At 55.5% G+C, this 27893-nt stretch overlaps 2 protein-coding genes across 10 annotated transcripts in view; one reads left to right on the top strand and one right to left on the bottom strand.

Moving 5' to 3' along the window:
- Window positions 1-2575: 2575 nt before the first annotated feature.
- Window positions 2576-17397, top strand: UBE2Q1 (ubiquitin conjugating enzyme E2 Q1). 5 transcript variants are annotated; one of them, XM_050931029.1, is made up of 13 exons: window positions 2576-2864; window positions 5446-5550; window positions 5958-6062; window positions 6893-6943; window positions 10118-10258; window positions 11000-11084; window positions 11649-11709; window positions 12217-12307; window positions 12394-12452; window positions 13009-13057; window positions 13794-13889; window positions 14388-14454; window positions 15967-17397. In XM_050931029.1, the coding sequence occupies exons 1-13, from the start codon at window positions 2589-2591 to the stop codon at window positions 16134-16136; spliced, it is 1356 nt and encodes a 451-aa protein (XP_050786986.1). In that variant the 5' UTR covers window positions 2576-2588; the 3' UTR covers window positions 16137-17397. The 5 variants fall into 5 exon arrangements, with proteins under 5 accessions (XP_050786986.1, XP_050786989.1, XP_050786987.1 ...); XM_050931032.1 differs by lacking the exon at window positions 15967-17397 and adding an exon at window positions 15524-15937; XM_050931030.1 differs by lacking the exon at window positions 15967-17397 and adding an exon at window positions 15524-15937 and having other exon boundaries at window positions 13794-13971.
- A 1007-nt stretch (window positions 17398-18404) lies between these two features.
- The window catches only part of TDRD10 (tudor domain containing 10), a 15805-nt gene continuing 6316 nt past the window's right edge, over window positions 18405-27893 (bottom strand). For 4 of the 5 annotated variants that reach the window (XM_050930814.1, XM_050930816.1, XM_050930813.1 and 1 more), the window contains exons 6-13: window positions 26141-26300; window positions 25582-25624; window positions 23720-23801; window positions 22948-23095; window positions 22165-22310; window positions 20206-20360; window positions 19203-19273; window positions 18405-18844 (exon numbers count right to left, since the gene is read on the bottom strand). In XM_050930814.1, coding sequence (XP_050786771.1) covers window positions 18785-18844; window positions 19203-19273; window positions 20206-20360; window positions 22165-22310; window positions 22948-23095; window positions 23720-23801; window positions 25582-25624; window positions 26141-26300 — 865 coding nt within the window. In that variant the 3' untranslated portion in view covers window positions 18405-18784. The remainder of the gene's footprint in view (window positions 18845-19202; window positions 19274-20205; window positions 20361-22164; window positions 22311-22947; window positions 23096-23719; window positions 23802-25581; window positions 25625-26140; window positions 26301-27893) is intronic. The other variant, XM_050930818.1, reaches the window with a different exon arrangement.

Below are 27893 nucleotides of genomic sequence, written 5' to 3'. Positions count from 1 at the left end.
CAAGGTGGAGCCTGACTGAACAGGACTGGTCCTGCAGGGACGACGCACCCTCTTCCAGCTGCAGACTTGCTCTGTCCACTCCCAGCAGAGGCCATGGAGGGGCTGCACTCAGTCCTAACCCTGCTGTAGTGGGGTGGGGCCTGTCCCCAAAGCCACCCTCCCTCCATTCCCCTGATCATTCCCCAGTGGGAGACAGAGGGGGCTGCCAGCAGCTCATGTTGCCATGGGGTGACATAACTGGCATCCCATGGCTGGTCGTGGGAAGCTGCCCTAGCCCACACAGAGACGTGGGTACTGCAGCACCAGGCGCCTCAGATGCTACCCCGAGAGGTGCCCCAGGCTGGCTCTCCCCAGCGTGTCTCTGTCAATTCCACTCCAGCTTCCAGTGACCTTTCCAGACACCATTTGCCTGCAGCAAATGCTGACTCATGGTTGCAACTCTGGAAGCCGGAGCCCTCCCTGAGCCAAGCCCAGTGGCGGGCGCTGGTTTCCAAGGCCAGGAGTGAGTCCTGTTCGTCTGCGTGTTCAGCCAAGCACACATGGAGGATGGGAAGGTGACAGCTGAGCCCACCTGACTGGTGTGGAGGGGAGACCTCCAGTTGAATCGCTTCAGCATCACTTCTGTGCCCCTCCCCCTCCACTGGGGCTGTAAGGTGCCTCTAAGCTGCAAAGGAAAACCCACGGTGCCGAGTCTCAGAGCCCAGTCAATGGACTCAGGCTCACGGGGCTCGAACTGCGGGGCAAAAAATATCTGTGTCAAGGCTTGGGCTGCAGCCTGGGGTCTGAGATGCGCTGCTGCAGGGTTGGGTTTTGGCACCATCGTGGTCCTGCTCCTGCCTGTGTTCATCATCCCTGGTTGGGCCTCAGAACCTCTCTACCCAAGTCAGCCAGGGATCAAGAACATACGTGATGGCTGGGTGGCTCACTACTCCTAATCCCAGAGGATGGAGAAGGCTCCCAGAGGGTCAGTGCGGGCAAGCGGTGGCCCCCGTTCTACATCAGCCCAGATTCCTGTTGTGCATGGTGGGGGGGGGGGGGGGGGGAGAAGAGGAAGCAGGTGCTGCTCACTGAACAGGAGCAGGGGGAGAATGGTGGTGTGTTTTGCTGCAAGGAGACCTGCCTGTGTCCAGCCAGGCAGCAAATGCCCCTGTCAGAATAATCCTGCTTGCAGAGTGACAGCAGCTGTCAGCAGCACCCGTTCCAGGCAGCAGGAGATGAGCTGCTCGCCTCTGAATTTTCCACTAGGCTGGAGCCTGGGAGACTTTGCACAACAACTTCGCCCTGGAAATTTGGCAGCTCCAAGGGCAGCACAGTGGTTCAGATACCCTCCCCACACAAAGGGGGGCAAGGGCAAGGAGAACCCTAGGGAGCAGGGAGCTGAAAGCAATTCTGGAGCATCACTGCCACTGCCTAATGGCCTCAGGGCCCTGACTCAGCACTGCTGCCCTGCCACTGCACACGGGAGAGGAAGGTGGGTCTGGAACACGATGCAGCATCATTTCAAGTCATGCACTTGAGCTAGGCTTTCAGGGCAGAGCTCATCCTCAAAGTAACCCTCCAGGTGAGCAGGAGTGTTGTAAGCAAGACACGAGATGTGATTCTTCCACTCTACTCCATGCCAATAAGGCCTCAACAGGAGTCCCAGGTCCAGTTCTGGGCACCACGCTGTGGCAAAGCAGTGGATAAACTGGAGCAAGTGCAGAAGAGCAGGGGCTTGGACTAGATCCCTCCTGAGGTCCCTTCCAACCCTGAGATTCTATGGTTCTAGGAAGAGAGCAACAAAATGTACTAAAGATGCAGAAAACAGGACTTAAGAGGAACACTTGACACCATCAGGCGCGTTTCGCTGGCGGGGGGAGGACGGGAACGTTCAGCACGTGAAAGGTGTTGTAAGGAGGGTGGCGATAACCCTTCTCCTGACCCACCCAGCACAATGTGCGCACAGCGAGGTTTAGGCGAGAGCTCTGGAAACACGTCGCTGCGGAGCCCGGGAGCTTGCGGGATGGTTGAAGGACGGGGGGGGGGCTGTGACCGTGGGGCCCAGTCCCGCCTGGGCCGCCCCCTTGGCTGCTGTGCGCGGCGCTGCGGGGTCCGCACTGGCCCCGCCCCCCATGACGTGCTCGGGGGAGGCCCAGCGGGGGGTCACGTGGCTGCGAGGCACCCTCCGGCCGGGCCCGCGGGGGAGGAGCCGGGCGATGCACAGTTACCGGCCCCCCCGCCATTAGCGGGTCCCCAGCATCCTCTGCGCCTGCGCTGGGAGTTAACCAAGGCGTAGAGCAGGGACCACTTCCGGCCAGTGTGCACGGATGGGGGAGCTCACTTCCGGTCTCCTGTGAGTTGGATCTTTGCGTCACTTCCTATGCCAGAATGAGGCGCGAAACGTCATTTCCTCTGCGGCTGCAGGACCTCCCAGCGACTGGTGTGTAGGGAAGGGGCCACTTCCGGTGGCTGTAGCCCGCCTCCTGCGCGCGGGCCGGTGGGAAGGGGAGGGGTCACTTCCGGGTAGCGGGGCCCGTCCCGGCCGCCATCTTGGGCCGGCTCCTGGCGCTGAGGCGGGGTCGGCGGGGCCCGGGTCCCTCCATGGGAAGATGCAGCGGGCGGGGGCGGAGGAGGCGGCGGGGTCGCAGGCGGCGGCGGGGCCCGGGCGGAGCGGGGGCGGCGCGGCCTCCCCCGGGCGGCTCCTGAGGCGGGAGCTGCGGCTGCTCGAGTCCATCTTCCACCGGGGCCACGAGCGGTTCCGCATCGGCAGCGCCTGCCCCGACGAGATCAGCTGCGAGTTCGTGCCCGGGCCGGGGGCCCGCGCCGGGGGGTCCGGGAGCCGGGGGCCGCCGCCGGGGCCCGTCCGCATCCACTGCAACATCACGGTGAGGGCGGGGGGGCCGGGCTGTAGCTGCCCGCGTGGGGCTGGGCCGGGCCGCCTGCGCAGCATGGCGGGGGGGGGGCGGTTACCAGCTTCCCCTTCGCACGGGCTGCGCCCCCCCCGGCGCCATCGGCGCGTCCGCAGCGCCAAACCAAACTGCGCAGCGCCGAGCGCAGAGCCAGGCCAGCTCCTTCGGGCTCGCACCCCCGGCCTAAAGCCGCCGCGTAGCCCTTGCCCTGCCTGTGCGGCTCCTCCCAGCCCTGTGGCGTGAGCCCAGTCACTGGCCCTCGCCTCTGAGAGGCGCTGCCACCGGTCGTATTGGGGTGTTCTGCAGTCCCGCCTGCTCTGCCTTCTTGCCGTGAACCCCGGGAAGTACAGGGCGGTGCTGGAGTGCTCAGAGGAGACCCTATCCCCAGGGCTGTATTCATCCTCACTAAAATGAGAATTATAATCTGTTCCCCTAAGGACCAGCTCCTGTAGCTCATTCCAGTTGAAGCTTCCTATCCTGCACCTGCTCACTCGCTGGGATGAGCAAGAATGGGCTGGGTGTTTACATTGAAAACTAAATGCCCCATCTTAGCCCCTTTTCAACATGGAGGTAGCTGCTCTGAAATGCAAATGCCTGCACACTTCCCCAAAAGGTGCTGCTGGGTTTCTGGGCAGAGAGGAGCTAGAGCTGGGGCAATACATGGAGGGAGAGATGTGCATGGTGTTCCTGTGAATAAATCTCTCAGATCAGGTGGGATTAGCTCCTGGATTAGACCCTGAAGTGTCTGCCCTTCAGACATTCAGCTGAAGGAACTGCTGTATGCAGACTCCACCTCAGCTGGGGCTTGTCTGATGTAAGGTAAAGCACTAGAGGTGCTCCTCAAACCCTGGCTGCATGTTCATTTCCAGTAGCTAGTGGCACAAAGCTGCCTCAGGATGCTGTAACCCACTTCAGATGTTATGCTGCATAAGGTGAAGTGGGTTCACAGATGAGCTGTTCCAACCATTGTCTCTGTGGTGCTAGGAATATCGTTCAGAACCCCAGATGCCACCCCTAATTTTGACCTTGTCCACTGGGAGGAATTTGGATTATGGGAGACTTGGGCCTGGTGCCAGTTGTGGTTTGCAGCCTACTCTGTGGTGTTGAGTGAAATTCCTCAGGTGGGCACCAGATAACCCAGTCTGTCCTGCCATCTCCTGAAACATCAGCATCCTGCTTCAGAGCTTCTGCTCTTTGCTTTCACGGGGAGGATGGCAGCAGGCTTGCACTGCACACACAGAAGCCAGAAGGTCACTGGGCATAACTTTGAAATGGTAAACTGCAGTCTAGAGCAGCTTGCAGTGCCGTGCGCATAGCCCTTGGTGCAGAGTGCAAGTTGGGTTGGTGTGTAAACAGGGTCTGACTGCAGGCTTGCCTCGTATTGGTGCAGTCTCTGATTGGATTGCTCCGGAGATTGCAGGAGAAGGATAGTGTTTTCCTGTTGTGACTGGACAGTTGCAGAAGTTAAACTGGCCAAGGTGATTCTTGGGTTTGTCTCTCTTCTGGGGGTCCCAGTGGGAATTCAGCTGGGTAGAACTATGTGCATGTCTTTGCCCCCACAGGGTTTCCATTATCATCCTGTTTCTCAGGACACGCAACGTCCTGAACTAAATGTTTGCAGCAAAACCTCTCTGCTCCCCATCCTCGCACAAGATCTCTGCTCAGGATGTTTGCATGCAGCTCAGAATGAGGATTTTTTGTTGAAAACACTGTTTTGGCTGTGTTTGAAATGAAACATCAAATAAGGACTTGATCTTTCTGATGCACGTGAGACTCCTGGCTCTGTGTGTGCTGGATTTTTCCGGACTCGGTTATGGATAAATAGCAAAGGCTGAGAGCTCCCTTTCAGGGAGCAGTTGAGCATGTGCAGTAAGAACATTAGCAGGCTGCAGGGGGGTTTGGAGCTGCAGGGCCATGTGCTGCAGCAGCCTCATTAACACAGACACATTTCTTGTGCCTCGGTGTTGGGGCCTGCTCAGGTAGGGTAGGTTATAGGCTGGGGAGCAGCTTGTCTTGAGGAGAAGCTACATTCTCCACTCCTTTGCCCAGGGGCCTATTTCCATGATGTGAGTTCAGGATGATTTTCCAGAGGGCTTGTTTAAAAAGAAGATACGTTACCAAGTGCTGTCAGCAGAATGTAGGGCAGAGAGGACCTGCCCTTAAGGGGCTGACAGGCACTGGGCTGCGTAGGATGAGAGTGTAGGATTTCATTCACTCTCCGTAGGCAAAGTGTGAAGTGACATAGACTTTGTACCTTTCTTTCTCTCGCCTCCCCATCTGGCAGAGAGCTTGCGGGTTGGAGGGAGTGTAGCAGCACAGATTGATGCCATCAGAGCAACTGTTTGTTTTGCCTCCATCCGGGATTAGTCCGGAGGGTGGAGTGCCTTTGCTTGGACGCTGTCCTGCTGAGCTGTGTGTTTGGGGGCGGGGGGAAGAGACAGGACTGCAGCTTGCTGCCCCGGTCAGAGGGATGCTCACTCTGACACCCTAGGCTGGGTGGGGTTGAGGTGCACTCTGTAACAATGGCCCAAACATCACCGTTTCCCCTGTTCTCTAGGAGTCTTACCCAGCTGTTCCCCCAATCTGGTCTGTGGAGTCCGATGATCCAAACCTGGCAGCTATCCTGGAGCGGCTGGTGGAAGTCAAGAAAGGAAATACATTGGTGAGGTGACAAGGTATAGGGAAGGGCTGGACGGGGAGAACTTGAGGAGTACGAGTCCCGTCTGGTCTGTGGTTCTCTAGTGTTCTGACTGGGGTGATTGTAAAGGGGTTTGGAGAGTCAAGCTGAGCAGTTCAGGCTTGTCCAGCTAGTGAGTCTCCCTATGCTCTTCCCTTACGTGGGATGTGGCTTGGTTGCTGGTTGCAGCCTGCAGTCGTGCTGGCAAATGGCCTGCCCTGGTGCTGTGCAGAAGCTGCGTTCAGCAAGGAGCTTCTCCCATGACCTCCCCAGGTATCTGAGTTGCATGCAGTGGGGAGAAGTGTGCTGCCAGGGGCTGCGTAGGCTGCACTCGACTGCTGGGGACTCTGTGCCTTTTTCTAACACTGCTTGTCTGTCTCCTTCCTGGGCAGCTTTTGCAGCACCTGAAGCGGATAATCTCCGACCTGTGCAAACTCTACAACCTTCCCCAGCACCCAGATGTCGAGATGTTGGACCAGCCTCTGCCAGCAGAACAAGTAACAGACCTAAGACAAGCTGCTCTGACCTTGACCTGGGGGAAAAGCCTGCTGAGAAGATAGCTTTTGTGCAGCTTTGTACTGCAATGACCCTTCTCCCATGTGCCCAGTCAGGGGGATCTGGGGGTGCCCTCCAAAGGGGTCTGTTTTCCAGGATTGTGGCTTTGGTTGCTCTCCTGGAGCATGGCAGGTGGACCAGTACCTGTTTTTGCCCTAGTGCTCTACATCGTGTGCACCTCTTGTAACATACAGAGAGGGCAGCGCACTGCATGGGTCCTTTTCTCACCCAGTCTCTGGAATTGAATGTGGGTGTGTTTCGCTTCCCTGCCTGAGACAAGTACGTTACCTTGGCAATACTGGCCAGGTGGCCTGTGCAGTGCTAGTACAGCCCCAGCTTGGTTGTCTGCCCTCTGTGGGTATGTATGCCAGTGTGTCAGATGTTGCCCACTGGGCTTTCTCTGATTACTGCCCCAACTTAACCCTTCACCTGTGAGGCAGCCATTCTAGAAGGAACAGCCTGTAAAAAGTTTCTGGCTTCACTTGAATTTTGAGCTGAATGCTCAGGGTCAGTCCTCATCCAAGCTTCCCTTGAAGCGTTGTAGGGGATTTCGAGGGCTCCACTTGCTGTTAATGAGGTACAGAATTGCATAGGCCACTGCTCCAGGGCACTGGTCAGTGAGCTTTGCCTGGTGGCAGCTTCCTAGCTGAGGTGCCGCTTGTCAGCACAGACTGTCTGGGCAGCGGTCACTCGGCTGGCTAGCTCCTCCCTGCAGAATGGCAGCGACTCCACAGGGGCCGTTCTGATCCTTGTCTCTGTCCTGCTCCTGTAGAGCACCCAGGAAGAGGTGTCCTCAGAGGATGAAGATGAGGAGATGCCAGAGGTAAGAGCAGGGCGGAGCAGGAGAAGTTCACACTGTATCCAGCCGTGGGGTGGGGTGGGGAGAGCACTGCAGTGAAGTGTGTCAGGAAAGGAGCTGAGGCAGATTAGCCCAAGCAGCAGTTGTCAGATTCAAACCTGGCTTGTTTCTTTTCAAAGCATGAGCAGCTCCTTATACTGACAAGGTTGGGATCCGTCACTGAGCATGTTTGCTCAGCCCTGACGGAATCATCGGGTCTGCTTTACTGAGAGCCTTAAGGAAATGATACTGCTGCTGTCCTCTGCATTTGGTTGATATAAGAGGCCTGTGTTATCAAGACTTGCCACTGCCGGGGGGGGTGGGAAGGGATTGTGAGCTGGGAATGGAATCCTTTGGCTTGCTGCTTTGTCTGTTTGTACTGCAGTTCTCCAGGGCCTGAAATTTACCAGCTAAGCTCTTTGATCTCCTTGGCATGGAGTTTTGAGTTGCCATTGCTGGCATGGAAATCGCATAGTGGAAATCTGAGTCTTGGAGAGAGAGGATTAGGCAGGCTTGCAAAGTGCGCAAGCAAGACACTTGTCCAGGCGGTGAGAGGCGGCCATATTTCACTGCAGGCTGGTGAGGACTCAGCTTTGCTGTAACTCCTGTGGGCTTCAGCTGTTGGTTTTCAAGGGGATGGAATAAACCTGACTCTCCATGGTGATGTTTCCTAAAATGCCTCTGGCTAGGATATGGATGTGCAAGGTTCATACAGCTTTTCACAACCATTCCGGCAGTCACAGGCCCTATACAATTAGTGGGGGTGTGCAGTGTAGGGATTATAGTGAAGATGAGACCCTGTTGGATCAGGGATAGGCTCGTCCCCTGAGAGAGGATGTTGTGCATTAACCTAATACACGAGGTCACATGCAGTACATGTAAACTCACCCACTTTCCCAGCCTGCCTGCGATGTCTACACTCGCCCACGCTACACTGAGCTGGACCTGTCGGTGGTGAATGGACCCTTGAGAACTGGGTGGTTACTAGCAGTAACTAGAGTCCCATGTTTTTTACAAAGGTGAAATAACATAAAATGAAGAACCGCACCCTGCAGTTCGGCTCCATCCCACAAGGCTGGGCCCCTCTCCTCACTTCAGGCATTGCAGCTGTGTTCAGGGTTGCAGTGCTGCTCAGGTCTGGCCCAGCCACCATTCTGTTGTGACAATGCGGGGTGGCCGGGCCAAATTTGAGTAGTGGTGCTATGACCCCGTCACAACATTGCTTTCTCAAATCTGGCCTGGCCGCTGCTGTCACCCCTCCACCCGCTGTCCAATCCGGAGTGATGCTGTGACCCTTGTGCCTGGTCGTGGTGCCTGGAGTGGGGATCTGGGCCCAGTCCTGTGGGACAGGAACCACCCCTGTGGGGTGAGTGCAGGTCAGACTCACTGTAGCCTGCTGTGCAGGTTAATCCTGTTTGGAGGGTTTCCTAGGCAAAGCCCTTCCCAGAACGCATTGTTTCTCTGGAATAGCAGCAGGTGCCCTGGAGAGCGGCGACAGCAAGGTGCTCCCTCGCAGAGGTTTGAAACTCCATCAGGTTCTGCACATAGCGAGGTGGTTGGTGGAGTCGGCATTTAGCTTTGTATGGAGTGACACAGCATCTCTCCTGAGTGACAGTAGCCGTCAGCGCAAGCACTGAGTGCAGTCTGCAGATGTGCTGGGTGTAACAGCATGTTGCTGCGCTGGCGAATGGGGCTTCCGACCATGCTCTGTGAGGGCTGAGGAGCCAGCATGCTTGAAACACTATCCACATAGAGCCCGTGTCCCACTCAGCAACCTTCTCTGGCCAGCTGACTGTGGAGGGAGGGAAGGGGTCTGCAGAGCTGGGGGTGATCTGAAAGACCCTCCAAAAGTACCCTGAAATATGGTACTACTTCCAGAGAAAAGGGCCCTGAGCCGCTCTGGGTTTCACATATACAAAGGCCCTGGGAATCTGCCCTGGGTCCCTTCCACACTCTTGGTGACCAGAATGTTTGTCTCCAAGCATTGAGACAGCTCCGTTTGCTTTCCACCTTCACAAGCAAAGGCTCAACAGAGCTACCGAGCCTTCCGGCTCAGTGAGGCATGTTGGGGAATGTACACAAGGGGACAGTGGCTAATTACAAGAAGAGCTGGACTTGGCAGCTGAGAAGCTGGTGAACAAGCAGCTGTATGTGCCCACTTTCAACGTGGAAAGAAACATGCAGTGGGGAGCAGAGTGAAGAGCTGAGGGAGCTCACTTGGGGTCCACTCAGAAACCTGCTTAACTTTGGGGCTGGGTTTCCTCTTTCAGATATCTGCAGCCACCGCCAAGGGGTCCTCCGATGGAGTAAGGGAGCAGGGACAGAGTTGGGGAGGGGAAGAAGCAGGATGGCTGGTTGATGGGGAGCTGTTGGATACACACTGAGATTCTCATGTGGCAGCAGAGCCACTTTGGAGGCTAGTAATGACTGGACGTGGGATTTCACCATAGAATGAGCTGCAGCCAGTTTCCGGGGTGAGGGCTGGAGGTGTGGGAGTGACAGCGGCTACAGAGCCTCAGTATTTCTCTTACTCTGGAGATGAGAATTTCTCGGAGTCCCATTGTTGAAGTCAGAGGGTGAGTTGCATGTGCGTTCCAGGGACAGACTGCGTCCGGTCTGGGATCCTCGGGCATTCGCTAGAGGCAAAGACTCATCTTTACTCAAGCTTGCCCAAGTGCAGCACCAGCTTGGAGCTGGAGCAGTGCACGGGTGTCAGTAGCTGTATGGCTTCAGGGCGGTGGAGTTTGCAGCTCCTGGCTGCTCGTTACCCACTTGTCCTGGAGGTGGAGCATTGCAGGTGGGCTGGGGGCCATTGCGCAGTTTGCTTCCCTCTTCCTGATCTCCAGAGGAGTGAAGTGCAAGCGGTGCGCTGGACCCAGCTCGCTGCCCAGGTACTGGAATTTCCCATCCCATAGCTCAGACCTGACTTCCCTCTGCCCCACACTGGCTTCTGACACCACGAGCCCACCAGGATTTTGTGACATCTCTGCACATGTTGGGAAAGGAGTTGCTGAGAATTTCCACTGAGGGAGACTGGGAGCCCGGAATGCTCCCCAGAGCCTGCCTTGGGTATCGTAGGTTCTGTAAAACTGCAGCTGCTCAGAGCAGTGGGGAGTGGAGCTGCGTGTCTGGTGTGAGATCCTTCTTCTCCCTGCCCAGGACACTGAGGACTTGGATCACTATGAGATGAAAGAGGAGGAGCCAGTCGACGGGAAGAAGTCGGAGGATGACGGCATCGGGAAGGAAAACCTGGCCATCTTAGAGAAAATCAAACAGAACCAGAGGCAAGATTACTTAAATGTACGTGTCACTAGGAGGGGGCGGGGCTGGGGAGCAGAGGGGCTGAGGGATACCCTGTGTTGCTGCCGCACTGCTTGGCAGAGCAGTGCCTGAGCCCGTCAGTCCCCATCTGCTGCAATGTTCTAGCTCCTTGGGTGACTCCTGTTTCCATGGAGGGATCTGCATTTGCTCAGTTGCTCACGACGCTTGTAGTCTGCATAGCTGCACGTGCCCAGTAGCTCTGTAGCAAACGTGCTGTCTCCAGAGAAGGATGCAGGGAGAATCTTGGAGAGTCCACGTGAAGACCACTGACCTTGGGTGGCTTATCCAAAGGAATTTGGTTCGCTTACCTCTAATGCTGCCGGAAGCAAGTGCAGCCGCTTCTCCCTCCCCTTGCTGGAATCCAGGCTCCTGCTCCAGTACAGCTGAGCGGGAGCTCTGCCCTGCACAGCACCAGGAGGTTGGACCCTTCCTGGACTCCTCTGTTCTTGCTGGGATACAGTTGGTGTCTTGGGGCCACGCAGTCTTGCCATGGGGCTGGGCTCATCTCGGGCTCGCCACCTGCCTCCTAACCCAGAGGATCTGAATGTCTGGGCAGGGGTGGCTGCTCCCTGGAGGACTGCAGAGGAGGGGGCTGCAGTGCATGGCACGAATGCACCTTGGCCAGATCTCCCAGGGCAGTAGTCCTGGCTCAGGCCTTGACTGTAGTGAGAGCAGTGTAACAATGTGATTGCTCCCCGCCCCTCTTCCCACCCCTCGCAGGGCGCAGTGTCTGGCTCTGTGCAGGCCACTGACCGGCTAATGAAGGAGCTCAGGGATATTTACCGATCACCAAGTTTCAAGGGCGGTAAGTGGTGACTAGCTCGGGCCTGAGGAGGAGGGCTGGGGGGGCCCTTCCTTAATCTGACTGCTCGTGTGTCGTGGCTGTGCCAGCCTATACCTAATGGCCAGGGAGAGCTGATCTGTTGAGCAGGCCACTTCCCTTCCCTATGCCCTAATGGAATGGGCTTCCTGGAGCCATGCTGGGGGTTTGGAGGAGGTGGAGGCGCTGGATCAGTGATATCACTGTCCGTGTTAGAGGGGAGCAAGGAGCTTGTGCTGAGGGAGGGCCTCTGAGTTGGTAGTTGCTTCCGTGAAGTCTCTAGCTGGTGCAATGGCCCTTTCACCGTGCGAATTGGTGGCGGCAGGGGAGTGACTGTCCCCTGCCCCGAAGCCCCCGACTCTGGGGAGGGGCAGTCAGTTGCCGGTGCCCTGTGAGGACAGCCTGCCTAGACAAGGGCGCTTCCTGCGCGGTGCGGATCCATGCCAGGTTGAGCTCATGCTTTCTCCCAGAGGGCTGCTGCTCAGATCCTTGTCCGAACGGCGGCTGCTGTCTCCGGTGGCGCTGACGTGTCCTTTCTCTGCTCTGCAGGAAACTATGCAGTTGAACTAGTGAGCGACAGCCTGTACGATTGGAACGTCAAACTCCTGAAGTAGGTGGCCTGGCTCAGGTTTGTGGACAGGGCTTGGGGTGGCTGGGCCCTGGTACATAGAGTGTGAGTAGGGAGAGAGGAGATGATGCTTGGCAGACCTGGGCTGTGCTCCAGACTCTGCCACTGAGACTCGCATGCCCTGCCCAGTCTGTGCCTCGGTTTCCCCATGCTTCGAGGGAGCTGTGGAGCTGTTTGCTGTTTCTGGAGCTTTGGCATGGGTGCATCCTCCCCTTCCACCCTCCAGATACAGTCTAGGGCCAGGCATGCGTCCCTTGGAAGCTGCCAGCTCTCGCGCCATGCTCATGCGGTGGTGTCCTTCCCTCTCCTCCCCAGTGCATGATCCCGCTCGTGCCTGGGGAGCGAGGGGTTGGGCTGCGAACCTGAATTCCATAGTGGTTGTGTTCCAGCCGGCAGGCTTGGGTCAGCCAGGTGCGATTGCCCTGGGCTCCCGTAGCAGTGCAGAGTGCTGCCTGCCCTGGGCTCTGACCCCACGGCCCTTCCTTGCAGGGTGGACGAGGACAGCGCTTTGCACAACGATCTCCAGATCCTCAAAGAGAAAGAAGGGATCGACTTCATCCTCCTGAACTTCTCCTTTAAAGTAAGGCCTGCAGCACTGGTCCCTTCCCGCCCCACTCTGCCCTGCTCTGGTTCTCAACAGCCCTGGGTGTCTCTCTCTCCTTGCAGGATAACTTCCCTTTCGACCCACCGTTTGTAAGGGTTGTGTCCCCTGTGCTCTCGGGGGGGTAAGTGATCGTTCAGATTAGTGCGCTTGCCACCACGTGCTTTGGCCACGGCAGTCCCTTGTCCCATATCGAGGGAGCTGCCGCAGGGGTGCGGTTAGGCCTCCGCATTAGTAGCGAGGCTGGTGGTTCCTCTGGGCTTGTCTGGGGGGTAGGGATGGATAGTCCCTGTATCTCTTTGGTCCAAGTCCCCTCTCGGGGTCTGCCAAGAGCGGTTGAGGTGACACTCTGATGACTCCACTCCAGTAGGTCAGTGGTCATCTCCCTGGTGTGGTGTTTGCTATTTGTGAATGAAGGCGCTAGAGGGGGAAGGTGACTGTGGCCTTTCCCAGGGGAGTGCAGGGCCCAGGCATGGGGGTGTGACTGTGGAGAGGATGGAGCTGAAAGGTGCTGGAGCCCTGCTCAGCTGCTGTCTTTGTAGCAGCTGACTGGGGATGTTTCTGTAGAACTGCGATCTCCCTTGGAGGGGGAGCAGTGACTAGTTACCTCAGGCTCTGGAGGGGGAAGGGACTGGGCATTGCTGCAGGAGATGGGTATGATTGTCATCTTCCCTCCCAAGGTACGTTCTGGGGGGAGGTGCCATCTGCATGGAGCTGCTTACAAAGCAGGTGAGTGTCTCGTCTCCAGCCTAGGCGGCTGCATTGCAGGAAGGCCTGTGAGCAGCACTGGTGCCGGGAGCCCTGCAAGTGTCTGAAAATCCTGCCACTAGCGTTAACATTCCCACACAGCTCTGACCCCTCGAGTGCCTGGCGTTATTGGGCTTCCCTGGCCTGTACAGTGCTGCTGCCTTTACTTGGGGGGAGGGAGAAAACATTTGCTTAAAGGATATGGCAAAATGTTCAGTTGGTGGGCAACAGTGCCAAGCTGCAGGGAGAGTCCACCATAGCCCGGCGCGTTGTTCTCAAGCCGGGGGGTGGGGCGGGGGGGAGCGCGGAGCAGAGCACTTGAAGATTGCGAGGCCATGAAAGTTTCACCACAGTCTTAAGCAAAGCAAATCTCTCCTCCCCCCCCCCAGCAGCCTCGGAGAACACACCCCAGTTCTCTAGGGCTAGCATCATTCTTGTTCTTCTCACTTGTATAGCCCAGGGTGAAAAGGGTCATGAGACTGTCCCCCTCTGAACAAGAGGTGACCAGCCTGCAGCCCAAGGGTGGGCGGGCTGCTGATCCTCCAATAGCTGCACCCTAGCACTGCTGATGGGGTCCACCTGGACCCCTCAGCAGAGCCCAGCTGAGAGAAGCCAGCTCCCGCCAGCCAGGACAGGACTGGCTACTGCCTTCTGTTGGCCGTTGCCCAGCCACCGGGATGGCAGGTTCCTGCCACTCACTGTTTCCCCTTGTTTGCAGGGCTGGAGCAGTGCCTATTCTATTGAATCAGTGATAATGCAGATCAGTGCCACGCTGGTGAAAGGGAAAGCAAGGGTGCAGTTTGGAGCCAATAAAGTAAGCCCCTGGCCTGGGGGAGCGGAGTGCATGTTTCAGCATCATCTACTCTGTGGGTGCAGGTTAAAGCCACGATTCTCAGGTGCCTTACATACTTGGGAGCTGCTGTTTCCTTGGCTGATGCGATGAATCAAATGCCAGCAGTGCGCTTTGTCTGGGGCTGTGGGATGGAGATAGGAATCCCAGCGCGAGGCCCCTGTGCTGTCATGCCACGCATCTGCATCTCAGCACCCTCGGAAAGGGTGACGGGGCTCGGGATGATGTGCTGCATTCTCATTAGCTCTAGAGGGGGGGCTGCGACCCTGTGCAGATGGGATAAGGCGCAAGCTGCCTGCCCCCATCAGCTCTGATCGTTGCATCTTTAGGTTCTGGTGCCAGAAATGGGTGTAAAGTGACTTGGGGTGGGACATGGGCCATGGTGCTGGCCCAGTGCAGCTGGTTAACTGATGCCTGTTCTGTAGTGCACTGACCCGACTGTCCCTCTGGCTTCCCCTGCAGAATCAGTACAGCCTGACGCGAGCACAGCAGTCCTACAAGTCCCTGGTGCAGATTCATGAGAAGAATGGTAAGGCCCCCACTGGGGCGTGGGGGGGTGTGTCTGTCCTTCCCATGGGGCTCCTGCGCGGGGCACAGCAGAACAGACAGCATGTCGAACCTGCCTGTGCCCACTTCAGAATCGCTGCTTGAGAGCAGTGTGACTGAGTGGGCTGCACCCAGTGTGTGTCTGGTGAAATGCCCTGGGTCCCAGTTCCTGCGTGGACCTTGCTGCAAAGCTGCCTCTCTTGGCATGTGGGACGGACCCTTAGCTCACTGCAGAAAGAGACCGAATGTACGTGTGTGTCCTGCAAGGCCTGTGTAGTGGCTGCTAAGCAGGATGTCTGGCCTTGTTAATGTTCCTGCGCCTGGCTCACGCTGTCTGACTCCATAAGGCTTTACCCATCCTAGCCATGTGGAAGCTAGAGCTGGGGCGGGGCAGAGCAGCACTGCGTGTAACAAACCCAGCTGGACTGAGAACGTGTTCTCTGAAGAAGTGCAGCAGCTCAAGGGAGCTGAATGTCCAATACCTTACCGGGCCTGAGACCGAGAGGAGTTGCTACCTACACGGTGTTCTCCTGTTTGATGAAACTATCCCTCTCTTCCTCCTTGGCTCCCCAAATTCAGGTGCACTGGGCATATTACGGGGTGGGTTAAATTTGTCCTGTCAGTGCTGGTCCCCAGCTAATGAAACCGTGTGACACTCCAAGCTCATGCTGCCAGCTGAAAACAGCTCTGCTGGCACAGTGAGAGCTGGGCGCTGCTTGGCCTGGTTGTCCTGGTCCGGCAGAGCTACATCAGGTATGGGCTGTGGAGAGCTGACCTGCTCAAGAGGGAGAGTATCTTCCTGCCCTGTGCGTGCAGCGTGCATCCCTTGCAGTGCTTCAGGAAGCTGCAGGATGGGCAGAACCTACAGTCAAGGCATGGGAGGGGGAAGGAGAGACTATCCTCCCTGTCTGCCATCCCAGAGCTGCATGGTCTCACGTGAGGCACTTGTCACGTGGCAGGTTGCTGGAGTCTGGTGGGACTGTTCTGGGGAGTGTAGCTGTAGTACTGGGGTGAGACTTGTCCCTCCCATGGAGTCTTTGCTCTTGTTGCAGGCTGGTACACGCCGCCCAAGGAAGATGGCTAGCGTTGCCAGTTGGCTACTGTGGAATGCTGTCCTTGGCCCATAAAATGCCCTGTGGCTCCCTCCTGGGATGTGATAGCTCTGCCTGTTCGCAGGACAGTGACAGCTGTTATAAACTTGACGGGAAAAACTGTGTAAGCAGTTGGACTGACATGAAACTCTTGCTGGACCCTCGCTAGCAGGCGTCCTTATTAAAACAACTCTTGAGCCTCTTGTATCGCTGGAAACTTTCGACTCCGCTCCAGTCTAGAGCATCCTCCTCACCTATGCTACGGATTTAATTTATTTTCTTATTTCATGTACACTGCTTTTTTTGGTTACAGTGTATGATGGATGTGTATGGAAAATGTATCTTTGGAGAAAAATTACAGTTTGTTAATTTGCAGATGCTGGTCTGACTCTTTTTTTCTGAAGTTACTGCTGAGCTGAGTTCTACACTGCGGGCGCAGCGTACCGCTCTGAGCCCCAGGCCAAACTGTCTTGGTGTGGCCCCTGGCCAGCTGTGTGTGGCGGAGGGAGTCTTTTCTCAACTGCCCATTCTTATGGATGGCCAAAGTGTGCTGAGATCCCCCCAGGAGACCTGACTGGGAAAGTCCGGTACGCAAACAACGTCTTTGAACACCTGAATTCCATGCTGTAAGGGAGAGGTAGTTAACTTGCTAATCTGCAAAACCAAGAACAGATTTTCCTTCAAGAAACCACAAAGTTTCTCACTTCTGGAGAACAGATACAGATTATAGCTACTTGATGCTGTGCTCATCCTGCTGTGGGTGAGCAGTTTGTATGCGTTTGGGGGTGCGGGCTGTCAGCTGCTGGGGGGGCTGTCAGAAGCACTACACCTGCTCGCATGTCAGATGTTGCCCAGCTCTGTAACTTGTTCTGGTTTTGTCTCTGCCAGGGCTGCTGCTCAGTAAGACATGGGTGAGCAAAGCTTCTCTCATTCAGGGAGGCAGCAGGTTCTGCACTAAACTGGCTAACAGCTGGGCCAGTTGTTCTGTGCTCCCTGTAAATGTAACAGATCATCTCTACCTTCTAACTGAGTGAGGCAGGATTACAGGCTGAGTGGAGGATGGGCTGAAAGGGCAACCCTGTTTCTGCCCCTGCAAATCCTAGGAGTGCTGATGAACTGATTATGGCAGCTGGAATCTGTCCTGTCCTGTCACCTCTGACTCCATTTCAAAAGAGGTTTATGACTCTGCCTGTTTTACCTTTGCTGGAAGTTAACTATGTGAACTCAGCGCCCTGGAACTGCTGAGTACAGCTGGGCTCCTGGGCCTGGAATCCTGAGCGTGCACCATGATGTGAACCCTCTGGCTATGGGCTATGAGACCAGCACCTCAGGGAGGGCAGATCATCCCACAGCTGCCTCCTCTGAGCTTCCTTCCTTCCTGAAGCAGCTGCTGCTGGCAGCTCACTGTGGTAGATGGCCCATGGGTCTCATCCAATGGGGTAAACTGTCCCTTGCTGCTCAGGCACCAGGGGAGAGGAGGTGTGGTGGACTGAGTCCTCCCTGCTCATCCTCTTGTTCACTTCCTGTTCCCATCTTCCATCCCTTAAACTTGGCATTTAGATTGTCAGGATCTGATGTTAGAGCTGCTCTCGTCCGGGCCCATCAGTGTGTGGCTACATCACTCGTGCCCTAAAGCCAGACTGTCGGTATGAACTTACTCTAATAGATGCTGCTAGAACTCAAAGGCACTCAGAAGCTGCCCGTTATCTTACCCAGCAGCCTTTCTACTTTTCACTGTCAGCTGTGCATCAGTGCTCTGGAATTGCAGGGACTGTTTCACTGCCTGCTTGTAGGCTAGTTGTGTTCACTAAATAAAGGAAGCAGAGTATCACTCAGGAGGGTCTGTGCTGTTTTCCTTAATAATTTTAGGGGAGTTCCCCTCAGACTGAAACCTGCTTCACAAGTCCCCTCCCCCCCTTTGAACAATGGTAAAATACTCTGCTGAAGGATCGCAGTGACACGGGTAAGACTGCAGGAGAGGTTCATAGAGGGAGCTGAACTCTTGTGATGTGCCACCAGCCACACCCTGGATACTGCTGCCAAGCCACTTCATGCTGGAGCTACTGAGAGTTTCCCTCGAGCCGTAGCCAAAATAAGATTTCCCCAGTGATTAGAGCTTTAAACTCAGCAGATAGCTGGCTCTTGGTATGGGCCAGAGCAGCTCACTAAAATGTTCTACCCAGCTGCAAAGCTGAGTTCAAAGCCATCCAGGATAGCATGTGTGCCAGCCTCAGGCAAGCGTTATACAGCTTTGTTTTCCTTTCAGAAAAAGGGATTCTACAACTCAGGTTCAGCCTTCTGGAGGCTCCTGTGGGAGAATCTCAGTGGTTTCACAACTGCCAGCCCTGCCCACTGACTTTCACTTGTGAAATTAAGCTTGACAATTTCTGATCTAAACCTGGGGGCCAGGTTGGAACCATTTACTTTAAGCTAGCTTCATCCTTTCAGCCAAAACACCAGAGCAATTTTCTTCTGAGCCACTTAGCAACCAAGCCCCAAAACCAGACACTAGGGGCAGACCTCAGTTATCCAGAGCCCTGTTAGTTTCTTCCCCCCTTCAAAAACAAGCCAACCTCTGCCCTCAGCAGTTGAGTCACTCTTCAGAACTGAGCATTTGGCCCCTGTCCATGGTTTGTGAGAGTAACAAATTGGAGATTTGTATGATGCTTTACCCAAACGAGCCTGTGGGCACAGCCTGCCCCAGGCCCCTGCTGTTCTGACAACGGGCAGAGCTGGCTCCCAGTTACAAGCCCTGACACCAGGTGGAGGCTGAAGTCTCTAGTCCTGCTGAAGAAAGGGCTGCAAGGCCTTGTCCTAACAGCACTGAGGGAACAACCCTCCCACAGGCCCTTCAAGCTGCCAGGGCACATGCTGGTCTAACAGGGATTTGTCCAGCAGCCAGGCACTCTGGGCAGACCCACACCTAGCGGAGGCAGCGTTAGCGGGACTTGCCAGGCTCCATTTAATAGTCAGGCACCAGAGAGACAGTTCACCAGCCCCCTCACAATTTTACAGAAAAATCAAAACTAGGTAACCCCCTTGAAGCTAACTGGGGATATCACTAAACCTGGAGAAATAAGAGACGCCCCCTCCCCACAATCACAACACTGCAGCCAGTTAATAAGGCTGGTTCAGGCTGAAGACGACTTTTCCAAGGTCCAGCAGTTCTCTGCCCCACTCCTGCTTTAGGCAGCAAGAGGCAGGGGACTTTCAGCTCAGAGCTCACTGGTCCTCAGCTTCCTCTTCCTCCTCTGTGCAGAAGGTGAATGTCAGGATGTGAGGCTGGCACAAGGCAAGTGGGGCAGGAGTTAGCAGGTCTCCAACCTCCTCTTCAAAGCTGCCATAGGCCTCCCTCCCCCTTGTCCCGTTCCAGGGAGGCTGGTGTAGGATTGGTAAAGATATCACAGAGAGGTGGGAAGGAGCCCCAGGGGAACTGGTCCCTGCTGTACACACACCAGAAAGCTGTCTTGGGTATGTACGTTGGGCCAATGTTTAGAGACAGTCACACCCAATGAAATAGGACCCCAGGGTTGTGATGGCAGACATGACCAATGGCCATGTGTATTTTGGGGAGGGCAGCATCCTTTCAAACAACACATGAGCCTTTCACACACCCCAAGTGCTCAGGGCTCCATAGTACCTCCAGGCGAGACGGGCCAACCACCTTCCCTCGCAGGATTTGCCGGACCATGGGTCTTGCAGAGACAATCTCTAGAAGACAAAGAGGGTTCAGTGGGGTTCTGCCCTGCATCAGATGGAGGAATGCAGGACAGTAACTCATCACTTTAAACAGCCAAGTGATTCCAGAGTGTACAGGGGCCTGGCAGGTCGGTCCTGTGTATAGGCTGCTGGCCTGGGAGATCCAGGGTTAAGGCCCAGCTCCATGTGACTCTGTATCCTCACAACATCCCTGGGGTGGGTACCAAGACAGGTAAATAGGAACCAGCTCTTCTGTTTCCAGGCAAGCTATAGCATATCCCATTAACAAGGTGGTATTTTCATCAGAGGCATTAACTAGCGCTGGCAGGGTGAGGGGTGCAAGCCAGCGGGAAACGAGAGTTCTATCTGCCCAGAAAAGCCAGTAGAAGATGGGCTGCCCGTTACACCCAACCCATGCTAGGAGCTGAACTGCTCTGAGGAGCAGCAAACATTTTATGATAAATTAGGAGTTTGTGATACGTCATCACTAGGCAGCAACCCAGCAGCAGGAGTGAGAAAGGAGAAAGGCATCAAAAGACCTTCAGGGTAAAATAAGACCTATGTTCCTGAAAGAGTGGGTGGATGTTTTGCCACTGGGGCTGTAAGTATTCAAAGCAGAGAAAACCACAGTGCTTTGACAGCAGCAGAGCGTTCTTCCAGCCCTGGTTTGCACCTCCACATTGGGAATTGGGGGGTTTATACTGAAAATGCTGGTTTTACTGTGTGCCGAGAGGTTAACCTTCAGCTGGTCAAATGCAATACACCTACCTGGCCAGTAAGTGGCACTGCACAACCAGAAGGTTGTTTCTACCAAACTGAAGTTTAAAATCAGTTCTAGCCCACGGGAGGCTGCAAAAGGCCCGACGAAGGACTGTGCAAAGTGCTCCAGGCAGAGCATCAGAGGGAACGGATCCCTTTGCAACATCGGAGCCTTAGGCTAGTACCTTTTTGGAACATGAAGGGCTGGGCCAGCGGTTTTATGTCCCAGAAATCATCTTCATCCAGCTTCCGCAGTGAGTTCAGAGGAACAGTGGCTGAACGGCCAAAGTCAACAAAGAGAACCACTGCAAGATCTTCCACTTTCTCCAAGACCCAGCACCTGTGAGGGTCAAATAGGAGCACGTGAGCCTGGAAAGAAGCTACAGGAGCCAGGATTTAATATTTGTCCTGCAAAGAGGCGGGAGAGAGAGGCCAGCTGACTGCCTCAGGGGTTAGGGGATTGTGGTTTGTTTTTTTTTTAAACAGTACAGCTTAAAATCTCAGCAAAATGGAATTTTGGCTGCAATATTATCTACTGCCATCTCAGTAACTCAGACCGGGAGAGCGAAGCCAGGACAGGCCGTGTCAATACCTGCATGAGAGACCTTCAAGGAAGAAGCCAGGTGAGACGAGCTGGGTCTGGGCAATCAGCAGGGGCGCCTTTCACCAGCATAGTGCAAGGTGACACTGCGGCTGGTGAACCACAAAGCTTGGCTAGAGCGGCACATGCTTTGTTCGAAGGTTCACCCCAGCATGCGGACAAACCCCAGCTTGGATAATTGCACTTGCTGAGTGGGTTAATGTCTCTTTCACCTGAAGCACCTGACCAGAGGACCAATCAGGAAACCGGATTTTTTCAACTTTGGGTGGAGGGAATTGTGTGTCTGAGTCTTTGTTTTCTGGCTGCCTGATTTCTCTGAGCTTTGGAGAAGTAGTTCTGTTTTCTAATCTTCTGTTTCTAAGTGTAAGGACAAAGAGATCAGATAGTAAGTTATATGGTTTCTTTTCTTTGGTATTTGCATGAATATAAGTGCTGGAGTGCTTTGATTTGTCTTCTTTTTGAATAAGGCTGTTTATTCAAAATTCTTTTAAGCAATTGACCCTGTGTTGTATCATCTTAATACAGAGAGCACATTTGGATGTATTTTTCTTTCTTTTTATATAAAGCTTTCTTTTAAGACCTGTTGGAGTTTTTCTTTACTTCAGGGAAATTGAGTCTGTACTCACCAGGGAATTGGTGGGAGGAAGAAGTCAAGGGGAGATCTGTGTGTTGGATTGCTAGCCTAATTTTGCATTCCCTCTGGGGGAATAGGAAAGTACTTTTTGTTTCCAGGAGTGGGAACAGAGAGGGAGATTCACTCTGTTTGGATTCACAGAGCTTGTGTCTGTGTATCTCTCCAGGAGCACCTGGAGGGGGGAAGGGAAAAAGGATTATTTCCCTTTGTTGTGAGACTCAAGGGATTTGGGTCTTGGGGTCCCCAGGGAAGGTTTTTCAGAGGGACCAGAGTGCCCCAAAACACTCTAATTTTTGGGTGGTGGCAGCAGGTACCAGGTCCAGGCTGGTGGCTAAGCTTGGAGGTTTTCATGCTAACCCCCATATTTTGGACGCTAAGGTCCAAAACTGGGACTAAGGTTATTACACAGGCCGTGTCAATACCTGCATGAGAGACCTTCAAGGAAGAAGCCAGGTGAGACGAGCTGGGTCTGGGCAATCAGCAGGGGCGCCTTTCACCAGCATAGTGCAAGGTGACACTGCGGCTGGTGAACCACAAAGCTTGGCTAGAGCGGCACATGCTTTGTTCGAAGGTTCACCCCAGCATGCGGACAAACCCCAGCTTGGATAATTGCACTTGCTGAGTTCGACTGCCCCTCTGCCTGGGGAATTCACGCTTTGTTCCCCGTCTCAGCAGTGGCCAGGCAGTGGTGGCACAGAGCGGCTGCGGCTCGGTAACAGGGAGAGGCTCCTGCACGGGGTGAAGGTGCGCTAAGAAACCTGCAGACCAGGAAAGGTGCCACATGCCCTCCATGCACAGTCGGAGGGGACCAATATCAGTCAATGTCCCCCCCCACTCCCCACCCCTTTGGCCTCAGCGCTGCCTCTCGCTCAGCCGGTCCATTCTGAGCATGCAGCTTGTTCCCTAAACCTGTTCCATGCCGCGCCGTCCTCCCCCAGAATGCACTCTGCCATGCAGCGGGTCCCTCGCTGCACCGCCTGCCTCGTCAGGTAGGGCTGCTTGGATTCCTCTTCCGCCAGCTGGCAGAACAGCTTGTGCATGTTCGAGTGACTTTCCTGCCAAGGAAAGAGCAGAGCAGAGAACCCACTCAATGCCACCCCTCGCGCCAGGCTGCCAGCGCTACAGCACATCCACCACCACTCACTCGTACTCTAGTGCCAGCCGAGGGGACAGCCTTGTTCTCCACTCCCCTCCGCCCCAGCTTCGAACTACCTGTGCATCCAGCCGGACTTTGGTTCACTCCCTTTGCAATTCAGCAAAACACGCGTAGCCCCAGGGGGCATCAGCGGGATTTCAGCATGTCCCTGGCTTGGGAGCAAAGACCCCAGAGCAGAAATAAAACAGGGCCTGGGGAGGGAAGGGGAGGGAATGGAACTTGATCCCCTTGTGCCTTTGAGCCTTGTAAATTCAAAGCGCAGAGATCCCAGTGTGAAACCGTGCTCAGAATGGGCGTCAATCAACCCATTCCCGGAAAGCAGAGCTCCCAGCAGTTCTTTGCACGTTTGGCCTTTTCCTCGTGGGCCTACGTAATCATTACGCAGACTGCTCGCAGACACCAGCATGTCCTCACCCAAGAACACGCAGCCCAGAGACACGCGTGTTACAGTCCGATACACGCACGCCAAGACCAAGGCGACCGTCTCGCAGGGGCTCCTGTGAAAGGACTCACAGCCCAGCTTTCCCTGTGCCTACCTCTGTGAGGTGTATGGCCCAGAAGTACGGGGTCTGTGGCAGAGCATCCGTCACCAGCAGCCCTGCCTCTCCGTGCAGCTTTGCAATCGACACCAACCAGTTCAGATCCTGAAAGCAGTCTTTTAGCATGAGTGCCAAGAAGGAACCCCTGGAGAGGAAAAACTAGCTTAAGAGGACAGTCAGCAAAGGGAAGGCTTCTCATGTGGTACAGCCCTGCACAAGGTGGGAAAGAGAGGGTGTAATCTAGCTGACAGAGAGAGCTTCTCATCTATGGTCCAAGGCTCCTTCTCTCCAAGGCTCAGCATGCTCATTTACAGGGGCCTCAAGCAACAGCTCCATCTCTCTTCACCTGCCCAGCAGATTAGATACATGCAAAGCAAAGAGCAGCAGGTGCAATGAATGAGTTCCCAGAGTTACGAGAAGACTGAGTCTGGCAGGACTAGGAGAGGCCAAGGCACAGGTTGTGGGAGGGAATTAGGGGCTAGGTACCCGGGTTGGCAGAGTTGTGGCGTCTCCAAAAGACATTTGAGCTATTCTGGGGGTGAGGTGAGTGGATTGGTGCACTGGCCTGTCCTGGTGGAGGTCAGAGAACTGAAATCCTCTGCCGAGGTTACCAGCAGCATGGAACATGGCCGCCTCAGCCAGACAGCCAGGACTGAACTAGCGGCAGGATGCCAGAGTGAGGAACATTAAACATCCAGCGCAGTTATCCCAGAGCCGGTGATGCTGGCAGGCCGGGGTCGGCGCAGGAGTCCCTGGCACTGGTGCTTACCTCATTTCCATGGGAACCGCATAACAGATCTGCCTCGCTGCATCGGGAGGCGCCGGCTGCAGGGTTTGGGTCTCTGCCTTTGCTAGGAGCAGAGGAAGAACAGGACGGTTTGAGATTTAAACGAGACCTTTAATTAAAATCCGCCAGACAGGATTTCAGTCGCCTTCTCCTCCTGCTCCAGGAGCTCGTGCGACTGCTGGAGAATGGGGTTGGAAACCTTACAGCGAGATTTCACCGGAGCAACCAAAACGTGCCCAGCGGTGTTGGTCACCCCGCAAAACCTCCTCCCAAATTAGCTAAGCCAGGCCCTCGGGCGACCGAATTCCTTCGTCCCCAGCAGGCCCATGTGCACCAGGAGCCTGAACGGCACCAGAGGCACAGCTGCCTTTTCAGGTAGGACAGTTCTGGTGTTTGGAGCTGGTTCTGTGTTTTGGCATCCGCAGGGTGAGCTGCTGACAACAGGGACTAGGGAAAACACAGGCGAGCTCCTGCAAAGCCAGGAGCTGGGAAAGCAGGAGCCCAAGAGATGTTCCCCTTTGAGACCGGGCAGGGGACACTGGGAATAACATGAACAGCAGCAGATCAGCGTACAGGTGGCTGCTGAATTAGAAGCCACTCAAGGTTCCTGGGCCTACCAGCCTGTGCAACCTCCAATGTCCTTGGGTCTAGGACAGGCCAGCCGAGGGGGGGACAACTGCCCAGGGGCCCCCAGCCACCGCCGGCAGCAGTGCAGCTGGGCTAAGGCAGGCTTCCTGCCCGCCCTCGCTCCACACTGCCCCGGGGAAACAGCTGGAACGTCCCTGTGGCCCCTGGGGAGGGGGTCTCCACAAGTTGCTCTGCCCTGTGCACCGACTCCACAGCTCCCATTGGCCAGGAACTGCAGCCAATAGGAGCTGCGGGGGCGGTGCCTGTGGCTAGCAGTGAGCAGAGAACCCTTGGGGCCCCCCCAGCAGCCGCTGCCAAAGGGTGTGTGGGTCGCTTTCAGGAGCTGCCTGAGGTAAATGCCAGCCCCCTGACCCCCTCCTGTACCCCAACCCCCTGCCTAGACCCTGCACCTAAACTCCCTCCCAGAGCCCACACCCCTCCCCCCTGCACCCAAACTCCCTCCCAGAGCCCACCCCCCCATTCCCAAACTCCCTCCCAGAGCCCGCACCCCTCCCCCCGCACCCAAATTCCCTCCCAGAACCCCACCCCCCCATTCCCAAACTCCCTCCCAGAGCCTTCACCCCTCCCCCCCGCACCCAAATTCCCTCCCAGAACCCCACCCCTCTCCCCCCACACCCAAATTCCCTCCCAGAGCCTGCACCCCTCCCCCCCGCACCCAAATTCCCTCCCAGAACCCCACCCCCACACCCAAATTCCCTCCCAGAACCCCACCCCCTGCCCCAGCCTGGTGCAAGTGAGTGAGGGTGAGGGAGAGCGAGTGATGGACGGGGTGGGGTGGAGTGAGCAGGGGTGGGGCCTCAGGGAAGAGGTGGGTCAGGGCGGGGCAAGGGTCTTTGGGTTTGCGCGATTAGACAGCTGGCAGCCCTACCGGCTGGGAACGTGAAGCCCTGGCTGCGCCGGAAGAACGGGTGAATATCAGGCATCCGCGGCTTGTGCATGCGGGGGGGCGGGGGGCACTGACTGTCCTGCCCTGGGGCCCGGAATTGCTGTCTGCGCTCCTGGGCTAGGACGTCTCCAGAGGCATGTGGAATGAGCCCCTCCCTGATCATTCCTGTCAAACACAGGGGCATGGGACAGCCAGACAGCTCAGTTCACAAGCAGCCACCAAGCTTCACTTCCCCATGGGGGAGGGAGGTGGGGAGCTGCTGATGGAACCAGGGCCGGAGGCAGCAGGCCGGGACCCCCCTGGAGCTTACCATGGCTCAGACCAAGCTCTCCCCTAGGGACTCTCTCCAAAGCCTGCAAAGAAAACAGCTGATCTCACAATACAAGACACGAGCCCCCAGGGCCTGGAAGCACCCAGAGAGCAGGCGCTGCCTCCTGCCTGCTCCCCACAGCGGGCAGCAGCTCAGGGCTGTGGATGGTGGTACCAGCCAGCGCTGCGGGGTAGGGACATGGTGCACTGACACCGAGGCTTTCCTCCAGAGAGCCCAGAGCGCTTTGCAAAGGCGCATTTTATTCTCCTCTTCCAACAGGCAGGTCTCGGACTGCAGCCCCCACTTCTCCCATTCACCCAGTGACACAGCTGGCAACATCACCCGGGCTTCCCAGTTCCCAGAGCACGTCCTGCCTCCCACTCCCCACTTCGGGTAGCCGTCCCCCGTGTCTCACTGATAATGTGGAGAGAAGGGAGGGGCGAGTGACTTGTGCACTGCCACAAAGGGCTTGGTCCAGCTGACCAGCCTTGGCCAAACGCGCCGTCGGGAGGCCTCCCCTACAGCTAGTTACACGGCTCAGAGCTAGCAGCAGCCATACGGGCATTTCCATGGTGCTCTGGGTCTCAGCCGGGGCCTTCCTCCCGTTGTCTGCACCCGTGCGGCTCAGAAACAGGCGACGTCCGTTCACGAGGTGCCCGTTGAAGCGCTGGATTGCAGCCTGCACCTGCTCAGAGGAGCTGAGATCTACAAAGGCATAGCTGGGGGGGTGGGGAAGGAAAGGGGACACGTTACTCTGTGACGGTGCATGCCATGTTGTAGGGAAATATGCTGATGAGTGTGAATATGATGTAACTGGAATATGCTTTATGCAAAAGGTCTCTTGTAAGGTATCATAACAAAGGTTATAACCTACTGGATATATTCCTCCTATTTGTATGCAGGAATCATTCTTGTGTATGAAACTAGAAATAGGAAGTGTAACTCTGAGGTCCTGTTGTAATTATGCAAAGTGTGGGCCATTAATGATGGTTTAGAATCTTGATAGCTCCCATTGATTAGGACAATTGGTTGTAAATGGTTTATTTACCTGCAAACCTTCCTGTGTAAGAGTGGGGCCAGCCCATGAGGAATGGAGACTGGGGGGGTCTTAGTGACATGTGACCATGTCACCTTACTGGAATCCATTTTAAATCTGGTACTTTGCTATTTTGAAGGAGGGGTGGGGATCCAGAGAGACAAAGTATTCCCACCTTGTGCCAAAGCTATAAGAGGGGGTGGAGCAGGACAAAGGGGGCTGCCAGTCATGAGAAACCCCCTGCTTCCCACCTGAGATGTCTGCTGGACCTAACAAGGACGGTACCGGGGAAAGGATTGGGCCCAGCCTAGGAAGGAGTCTAGTCTGTGAAAGAAGCTCGCTGGAACATCTCGGAGGGTGAGAGACTACAGGTGATCAGTTTCTTAATGTGTTCAGCTTAGACTTGCCTGTTTTTGCTTTATTTTGCTTGGTGACTGACTTTGTTCTGTCTGTTATTACTTGAAACCACTGAAATCCTCCTTTTATACTTCATAAAATCACTTTTGTTTATTAATAAACCCAGAGTAAGTGACTGATACCTGGGGGAGCAAACAGCTGTGCACCTCTCCCCATCAGTGTTAGAGAGGGGGACATTTTATGAGTTTACCCAGTATAAGCTTTATACAGAGTAAAATGGATTTATTTGGGGTTTGGATCCCACTGGGAACTGGGTGTCTGGGTGCTGGAGACAGGTGACCTGCTGAGCTGTTTTCAGTTAAGTCTGCAGCTCTGGAAGCATGGACCAGGCCCTGGGTCTGTGTTGCAGCAGGCTAGTGTGTCTGGCTCAACAAGACAGGGTTCTGGAGGCCCATACTGGCAGGGAAAACGGTCTCAGAGGTAATTTCAGCACGTTAGGTGACAGTCCCAAGGGAATCTGTGACAGGTACAGTCACAGAGACCCATCCTGCTGTGTTCAGTAGCAAGAAGCTAGAAATGGCCCAGCAATGAACAAGTGCCACTGGGCAGACCTGCAGGGAGCTCACGGCAACGAGCCAGACTGTCATAGGGCAGAGAGAAGCCCAAAACAAGGGGTTTAAGTTATCTCCAGGAACTGTTCCCGAGAACCTACTCCTCGGGCTGTCTTTGGCCTCCCGTCCACTAGCTTGGTGCGGATGTGGAGAGGCAGGTGGAGAAAAGCTTCCAGGGTGACCCCAGAATGTTGTTCTGCTGTTTCTGGACAGAAGGGAGAAGCTAGGGTGCCAGTTGGGGGTTCTTCTGAAGCCACCCCCTAGAATGATATAACTTGATAACTACCACGACCACCCAATCTGCAGAA

The sequence above is a fragment of the Gopherus flavomarginatus genome, chromosome 20 (genome assembly GCF_025201925.1).
Source record: "Gopherus flavomarginatus isolate rGopFla2 chromosome 20, rGopFla2.mat.asm, whole genome shotgun sequence".
NCBI lineage: Eukaryota > Metazoa > Chordata > Testudines > Testudinidae > Gopherus > Gopherus flavomarginatus.
Note: the sequence above shows the minus strand (reverse complement) of the source record. Positions and strands in the feature narration are given on the sequence as shown.

Bases quoted from the DNA above. Each gene is read 5' to 3' on its own strand.
- UBE2Q1 (XM_050931029.1), top strand. From the start codon at position 2,589: ATGCAGCGGGCGGGGGCGGAGGAGGCGGCGGGGTCGCAGGCGGCGGCG. The intron at 11,710-12,216 runs GTAGGTGGCCTG...CCTTCCTTGCAG, and splicing joins TGGAACGTCAAACTCCTGAA to GGTGGACGAGGACAGCGCTT. The intron at 13,890-14,387 runs GTAAGCCCCTGG...CTTCCCCTGCAG, and splicing joins TGCAGTTTGGAGCCAATAAA to AATCAGTACAGCCTGACGCG.